Source organism: Cucumis sativus, unplaced genomic scaffold (genome assembly GCF_000004075.3).
Source record: "Cucumis sativus cultivar 9930 unplaced genomic scaffold, Cucumber_9930_V3 scaffold108, whole genome shotgun sequence".
NCBI lineage: Eukaryota > Viridiplantae > Streptophyta > Magnoliopsida > Cucurbitales > Cucurbitaceae > Cucumis > Cucumis sativus.
Window position 1 is genome coordinate 113,211 of NW_022279515.1, and position 9,335 is coordinate 122,545.

At 36.5% G+C, this 9,335-nt stretch overlaps 1 protein-coding gene across 1 annotated transcript; it reads right to left on the bottom strand.

The window, feature by feature from the left end:
* LOC116405477 lies at window positions 1–9,335 on the bottom strand. The gene is made up of 3 exons (XM_031889465.1): window positions 8,612–9,335; window positions 922–980; window positions 1–814 (listed from the first exon to the last, which is right to left on the bottom strand). Coding segments are annotated over exons 1-3 (579 nt in total). The 5' UTR covers window positions 9,131–9,335; the 3' UTR covers window positions 1–813.

The window sequence follows — 9,335 nt, forward strand, 5'->3', positions numbered from 1 at the left end:
TTAAAAACTTGAACAAATTTGATAATTAAAGAAACACGGAGATGGCCATATGACCCCTTGTGCATAGACTTTTTACATTACATGCTCAATTCCTAGGATCAAAACAAACATAAATATTAAAGACTTAAGAAGCACATACACTCTAGTTTGGCTAGTGTATCAATAAACAATATGTATGGAACACTCGGAGAACACGTGTTGAACACTAGTTAGTACAGTAGATGTGTTAGACAACAAGTATTCCAATGCAATAAAGGTCAAGATTGGTCACACACACATATTAAACTCTTGGCTTTGAATAAGTTTTGAGTGAAGGACAAGCTTATTTTTAAGCATATAAATACATAAACTTATTGACTTTGAATTTCTATATAAATATGATACATACTTTTTAAATTATATATATTAAAACTGTGTTCTAGCACTATCCTATATTTTTTAGAAAAAAATGACACGTCACCATGTCTATGATTTATTGACCCATGTCTAGAATTCGTATACGTGCTTGTTTGTTGAGAACTTCACGTCTTCATTAGATGGGAGGATAGCCATATTATAGTGGTTGTATATGTAATATAGAGAACCAAACCTAGTACTCGAGATTTGTACAATAACAGAGAACTTACATTTCCACCGGTTGACTTGACTATCAGGGATAGAGTTTTAGGTGGTGGTTGAGCGTGAGCTGATATGCAAACATCATACCCTTCAAATAAAGCTCAAGAACATGCTTTTGCCCTGAGAACTGCAGCTTTTAGGCTGGCTCGATACTTCGATATGTAGTCATCATCATTTAGTATGTAAGGCAACTCGTCTGCAGATCAATAAGGAATTAATCAATCACAAAAATTAGGTAGGATGAAAAACATAAGTGGAAGAAAATACATTACGCTTTGATACTAGCAAGCCATTCGAACTTACCAACAAATCTGCCTTCCCGTTAGGTTTCCTTTAACCAACTGGAGGAGAAAATCCAAGCTCTGAGTAATTTGCAATTAACTTGCAATTTTAGTAACAAGATATAGTAAAAATTATGAGCAAGAGCACACTGACACACTTGAAGCCACATGGTAATGCATATGCTCGATAATCATTGAGAACATTAACAGGAGAAAATAAAGTTAAGAACAGTAGCTTGAAGAACAAAAAACATTCTACAACATAAAATCTTCAAAAACACATTGCTTAAAATCAAGTTTACTAATATAAAAGGTAAGATATTACGTTCCACTCTCCACACTACTGAAGTTCAACATTTCACATGAAAGAAATGAAATACTACTCTCAAATATAACTGAAAAAAGCATAAAAGGGTAAAGAAAAAGCATAGAGAAATGCAAAAGAATCCTTGGCTTTGATATATTGAAAGGTAAAGAATATCAACCATAGATGCCCGGGAGAAGAACTCCTACAAATACACACTTAACGCAGATTATCATTCGCTAACATGAGACCTTCTAGAGGAATTCTGTTAGGATACTTCCAAACAAGAACAAGATCTTAATTTATTATAATGAACTATAAGAAAATACAAGATAAAACCAAGTATAAGGCACTTGGAACCTCCCTCTTGAGTACTCTCACCCAAGCCCTAGATCACTCCCCAGAATTCTCCCCTCACTTACCCTCCCTCCATTTATAATAAGATGTAACCACACTTACATAATAACTACTAGTAACTTTCTAAATATCTAATTACCCTTATACCCCTAACCTTATAATAATCTAAGTATCTAACATTACCCGATCCTTCAAAACACCTTGTCCTCAAGGTGTGCTTACAAACATGATCAAGGCCCCTTTCTCTTTTTTTCTCTTTTTAATTGCAAACAATCCCCAGCATTCTGCTCTTCAATGTTGAAAAAGAAATCCTCCCCTTCGGCTTTGAAAAACTCTTGATTCCAATAAGGTCCATTGACTTCAGCCCACAAAGCAGCCCAATGTACTTGAATTTTCCTTTTCCAAAACACATTGTCTTAGTTAACCCTTTGCATATCACCAACAAGTGTTTAATTTTCAAACTCTTCATCTCTAGTGGGCTCGGCCATAATCAAAGTGTTGCGTCAAGACCAAAATCATATTGCCGCCGGTTTCATTCCTAGGACCCACCTACATACACGTTTTTCTTCCCTCCTATTTTTGGAACTCTCCACCCACTTCATCTACAAAATGATGTGCCCCCAATGTTTTATTTAGAATAAGTTGAAGCTCATTTAGAGTAAGTTGAAGCCCACTTGAAATAGTAAAACCCAAGATTGTTACTTTTGTCCTAATCCTCTTTCCTACCAATTTCTACCACGTCATTGTCACCATCATGTGTGCAGCAACTTCTTCCTCGTCACGTGATTCACCCCTATTCCAGACCACCTTCTCGAGCCTCTGTAGACCGGTAACTGTCGGCTTCTTCTTTCTCCATTGCAACCAGCCATTTTGTGTTTCTTTGAGCAACAAATTTTTCTCCACTCGCGTCTTCATTTCGAGCCTCACAGGTAATCCTCGTCGACCTTCCTCTATAGTTTCTTCTTGGTCACTCTTTGCCATCCTCTTCACCTTCGTTATAACCGTTGCAATCGCGTTTTCCTCGATTCTTCTATGGATTTAGCAACTTCTTGGAATCCATCGATTTATGGACCTGAAGATTCCAATCCGTTCTAAATAAACACAATCCAGATCAGTGCCACTGAACACAGGCATTTCAACCTTCTTGAATTTGCTATGATCGTTCGAGTTTTCATCCCTTTTAAAGTTGTTTGTTTTACCTTCTACCTTGATTTCCTTCAATGTCTTACCTCCACCTTCGATGATACTCTCAATCGTTGGTCCTTTGCTCGACGATCCTTCCATTCTTCCGGAGATTTTCGAATTATCCTTCTGCTATTCCTTCGATGCATTTAGCAACCGTTCTTGTTTTTCCAACTAGATGACCAGTCTTTCGATGCTTTCTGGCAAGGATAACAAGTTTTATTCAATTGCCAGCAACTTGTGTAACTCCACTTGTATCCCCGAGATTTCCTTATCAGAGGTCTCCAACTTCTCTTCGATCCGTTTTTGTGCTGCTCTATCGTTCTCCCAAGTTAAAACGCTCTGATACCAATTTGTTAAGATACTGTAAATATACGGCAAGTGTATCTTACTTTATTGAATTACCTCAACGAATTACAGTATAGAGAATAAAAAATCACTCACATCTACTTCCTAAAGGCACACTCCAGTGAGGATCACAACAAAGAACAAGAAAAACTAAGAACAAACCGCAACCATGAAAATGACCAAAACAAACAATAAAAAGAACTTGACTTGGACCCTCTACTTCTCCCGAGCACGAAAGACGGCAGCCTCTACTTCTTTGGAATATTTTGTCCCCTTTCTCCCTCCTCTTTCCTCCCTTTTATTTTGCTTTACTAACAAACTAATGGGAAAGATCTCCTCCGATATTTTCTCCTCCTATAATCTCTCCTATATTCTCGTGTGGGTCAATATTACCCTTTTTAATTCTTCTACTGTATTTAAATAATATTGGAGACATATACTTCCTAACAAGAACAAGATCTGAATTTATTATAATGTAACTATAAGAAAATACAAGATAAAACCAAGTATAAAGCACTTGGAACCCTCCCTCTTGAGTACTCTCACCCAAGCCTTATATCACTCCCCAAAATTCTCCCAACTTACCCTCCCTCCATTTATAATAACATGTAACCACCCTAGTTACCACACTTACATAATAACTACTAGTAACCACACTTACACAATAACTACTAGTAACTTCCTAAATATCTAATTACCCTTATACCCCAACCCTATACTAATCTAGGTATCTAACAAATTCCATAACATAATGTATTAGGGGAAGAAGGAAATCGAGGATAAAAACACTAGCTAGCCAACAAATATCTTTCATTAGTGAGCTTGAGCCATTTTACACGTAAAATGGGAAAAGTAAGCCTGAAACCCAAATTAGCCTAATGGTTGTCTTAACAACCACTACCCACCATCACGATAGAAACAACTGAGAAGGAAGAGCATGATACAATCCAACTCAAACATAAGAATTGATTTTGATGTTTAATTAAAAGTAAACAGGCAGTAGAATAAGAAACTATGCCCTTTTAGATCTAGAAGGTTCACAACAATTTCCAGCCTAAGCACAACTACGAGGCAATGGAAGAATAACGACAAAGGCCTTGTGTGCATGGAATCGCTAACTTTTGTGCAAATGAGATGATTATCGGTATTCAAAGGCCAAAAGGATACATAGAAGAGTGTTCGTCTAAGGTTGCAAGACTAACCCTGAAAAGAGAGCAATACAAAAATTTAGAGTTTTCCGCAAATTTCCTGTAATGACATGAGTGCTTGTACTCCCATCAGCAGTGAGAGAACCACCAAGCTCCTCAATCATCTGAATCAGAAAACAACTGCACATTAGAGCAGTCACAATTTGGAATAAATAGAACTTTTTATTGTTAGAATCTTAGAATATTTATGAAAAGTTTATGGGAATATTTTTCTTAATTCCTAAATATTTTCCTTTTTTATTCCTCTGTATATTCTATTTATTCTCCCTTGTACCTATTGTATTTTTCATCAAAAAATAATAAGAAGAAAAATATAGTGGTTTTTCTCCTGGTACACAGGTTTCCACATAAAGTTCTGTGTTTATTTGTCTCCCTTTCAATATGGTATCTGAGCAGGTGGTCCAAGAAGGTCTTGTGTTCAAGCCTCGCATTGTCGTTTCCTCCCCAATTAAAATCCGTTTCCAGTTGTTGGGCCTTTCAAATATTTCAAGCCCACAAGTGAGGAGAGTGTTGGTGATATATAATTGAATTTTCTTTCTTTTTTTAAAAAAGGATACGAGTCTCACTATTATTAATATAAAGAAAGAGACAAAGCTCAATGTACATGAGGATTATACAAAGAGCAAAAGGGGAGAGGGAAGATCAACAGGCGCATCCGGGCATCTCAAACTAGGTTGACACCCCCTTAGTGCCCTCAAAACATCCAAAAAGCGACAACACAAGATCAAAACAAAAAGCCACAAAAACAAAGACAAACAAAATGATAAAAAGAATCTTTCCAAAGCAAAATCATAATCCAAGGCAGCATGCTGAGAACAAAGAAGAATAAGCCTTGATTGGTTGAGCAAAAACTGTTTGAAGCAGAGGGTTGATCCGAAAGTTCTGATCATCACAATATCCTACGTCGAAGATCTTCTTTTGCATTACATTTTCTAAAATTTCCAATCCACTCTGTTAAAGGCCTTTTCAAGGTCTAATTTAATGATCCATCTTTTCTTTTTTCGGATACTATAGACCTCCACAGTTTCTTTTGCTATTAAAATAGGATCCAATATTTGGCACTCTTCCAGAAAGCCACATTGTAATGGAGAAGTATGTTAGGATTCTAACAATAAAACACAAAATATCCTAACCAAATGGCTAACAGAGGCAGCACTCTGTAATTCTTTATTTATGTAAAAGCCAAAACACATTCAACTGTAGTAGATATGAAAAATAAAGGATGAACAACATAGAAAACTTACCCAGCTCCTTTATACGGGGCTGGATACCCTCAGGCTACAACAGCCTTTACTCTCCTTGAAATAACCAAAAAAGACCTAGCCTCCCCTACCCCAACATTACATATTTATACCTCTCTCTCTCATCCCTCCTGGCGGGCCCCACCTGCACGATCCTCTCCCATTATTCTCTCATCATTGGTTGCTAAGGAATTTCCCTTTCTACCGTTCCTTTTATAGGTATAGATAATAGGAGGTCTTACAAAGTAATACTGGCCTGACTTTCTTTAATCTTTCTGCGAGAACCTTTCCAAACAACTTATAAATTAATGTTGAAACAACTTATAAGCCACACTGTAATGACATTCCTTCTCTTGACCGAACTTCAATAATCGACAACTTATATTTATCCACATAATCAGCAAAACTCTTAATCTGCCACTAGCTTCAAACAAAGACCCAGCCAATTCCTTTTAAACTCCATAGTGCCTTTATAATACAACTGGCAATCTCTTCTCTTTTGGTCTCCGGAATCAATGCTCTATCTGGATTAGCTTTCTTCAAAAGATTTTTAATAGCCAATTGTTTCGAATGGCCCATGAATCCTCTAGTGTTCCATGATATAATCTCCATCTTTGCTACCTCTGCCTTATATCAATTCAATTTCACATGCTGCCAAGAAAGGAACCAACTCTTGAGGGGGAAGGATACTTGCTGACCTGCACAAAATTTCTTTTTATGGGAGGAAAACAATTTAATAAAATCTGGACCAAGAGAGTCAATGTCCTCTTGTTTCTCTGTCTCTGATTGAATTATTTCTTCCTCAACTGGTTCAAATTCTGCACTACTTAAACTGGTGACTGATTCAACTTCCATGAATTCATCTTCTAGGTTCTCAACTTTTTTGAGACAAGAAGTATCTTGCACAAAATTAAAGAATGAACCAAAAAGTTTGGAGGAGGATTGAGAAAATTTATTACTTAAGGAGGAAGGCAGTACTGACCTTTTGCCAACTGAATTTGGAATTTGTATCTTCACACAACTTTCCTCTAATAAATCAGAATTAGCCAAGCTCATCCAAATGTTGCGAAAAGAAGTTCTCCCTTTGGTATAGGTCTTGAGGTGCTCATAAATTTTTTGGCATGTATTGGAATAGCTTTCATTGCAGAGGATATTTTAGTCTTGGGAGAGGCTGGTAATTTTGGTTGAGAACTGAAAACAGGAGATGGCCAGCAAGTGAAGTTCCTTGATGGAGGAGAGGACTCTGATTCTTCCTCCAATTCGTCAGAATACCAAAAGCCATTGGTATTCTGATTAATAAAATTCTTGGGCCTACCATCTGTGTGTCAGATTTTAAAATGTCTGCAGATACATTAAGTTTGAAAAAATCTGGTTGGGGAGGGCTAGGTGAGCTATTTTTTGAGATAATAAAATACCGGCTGGCTGCCTTTTCTACTTTCAAGGTCTGTTTTTCTCTCTTTTCTGTTGAAGTCTTTTCCCCTTCTAAGTACGTGGAGATGCCAGCTATACCCAAATTTGAATTTTGCCTTCTGAAAATTATTTTTTCCGGCGAGGATTCAAGGTCTGAAACTCTTTCCGGTCGAACAAGGTTTTCTTCTTCATCATCCAACTTCCTAAGTGCTTCGAAAGGATTTCTTGAGATGGATGGGCATTCTGTTTGAGAAAATTCAGGTATCTGGGAGACCATCACTTTGGAGCCCTTCATCTAAAATCACTGAATTTATTCTACATAAATCAATAGGATTGGAAAAATCACTTTGAAATAGATCAGATTGGATTATTACAGGAGCTTCTAAGGGTTCAAAATCCCCAAAATTAAGGGAAAATTTTCCTCAGTTCTCACTCTTTAATTCTATAGTTGCTGGTAAAAATCCGCAAAGATTTTTCCAAACTTTAATTCTTGCTTCAGAGAACTTGATCAGATTGAGTGTTTCTAAGATTATACTTTCTAGTCCACCAAAGTAGCTTAAGCTTAAGGCTATAATTGAATTTTCTTTCAACCACCAGCTTAAACTTTTTGGTGAATCGGTGGTTTAATATTTATATTAATATTTTATAAAAAAGTATACAGCTAATGCCATATAAAATAAATAAAGAAATACTATAAAATCTACATCCATAAAATATGCATGTGAACACATATCAGAAGATGGATATTCGTAAGTTAGAAAGACCGATAACAAAATGTCATAATTAAACAACATCATTAATATTATGGGTAGTTTCAAGCTTCATTTGTCTATTCTAGGTAGGGATATTGAATAACTCTTAAAAATAATATAAAGATTGAATCCCTAAACTTCATGTGCTTGCTAGTATACAACCTAAAAGTTCAACAGTTAAAGAAACTGATTAATCATTTTTGGCAGGATGTCAGATTCGCCTTTCGAAATCCTACATGAGTAGAGCCAGCCAAATAAGCCAAGCCTCTTAAGGAATATGGAGAAGTTCAATGACTGGGTATGTATATGATAAGCCTTAACCTCAATTTTATTTGTCAATAATGGAGGGAAGGAATCAAAAGCTTCTCTAGCTCTCCCAATTATTCTAAGAAACCTAATACAAGGTATGTCAAAACATACCCTCCCCAAACAATCATAATAGCATTTATATGAAAGCATAAAAGACTCATGGCCCCCTTAACTAGCAACATTCAGACCAACAAATACAGCTTCCCATCCTCCTCTCCTGAATCCTTTCTTGTGCCTACGGGTGTACACCTTCACTACCATGGGCCTATCATATTTAGAGATCGTAGAGGCTGTATGAGCCAAGGAGCTGGAAGAGTAGGATTAGGGAAGTGTGGAGTTTTCCGCTCTTTGTTTGGCCAAAAGTGTTTGTGGACTCCCGACAAGAAAATTTCAATTTTATGCCTTATTGACTTCGTATGTCCTAGGCCCTAAGAGTTCAAAACTTTCTAGATTTCACAACTTCTTGGACCACTCCTTGTGCCAAACACCCCTTTAAAGAATACTAAGCCAAGGATATAAAACTTCAATACCATCAATAGAAAATCTCATAAAAGAAACATGAATGATGAATATTTTAGAAGACTATAAATTGGTACCGTACCTTCATGAGCTGAGTTTTCTTAGTTTCGTCTGCAATGTTCATCAGCATAATTTTAAATGATTTTCCTAATGTGTTCTCTTCAGAATTGAGGTCCTCTGATGCCACATTTACACTTCCAAATTCTTGACAGAAATTTTGTGTACACTGATTGGTTGGATTTTTAGGATAAATACTTGATAAAATCTCATGCTTTGAATTGGCTAAAGAGCATCCTGGAGAGCAGGTATCGTATACATCACTTTTAGGATCAAGATTTTTGTTAGAGTGGGAATGGAAATGGTCCAGATTGACTCCTTTTACTTTCTTTGACTTCAGGGAAGAAAGTGATGCTTCCCAAACTCTCTTTGCGCTATGTTTAGAGCAAGAACAATGTGTCTCATCCAAATTACCAAGAGTATTGGATAATTTTGCAATACTAGCTGTCGTGTTGTTCTCTATTTCTGCAAAAGAAACCAGACCGTTGCTGTCATGCACTGCATCCTGGTTTAAATAAACCGTTATGAGATAATTAAGCAACATATGGAGAATAATTTAAATTGTACTATCTTGTGGAACAAAACCTGAATTACACATACCCTGAATTTCATTTTCTTCTCCAAGGGGCACTAAAGTTACAAACTCGTCATGTTGAAAATTCAAATTTTGAATGGTATGCTGATCAGTTGCATTTGAAACGTTGCAACCTCGATTGGCAACACTGATTCTTGCAGCATACGGGGCTTCA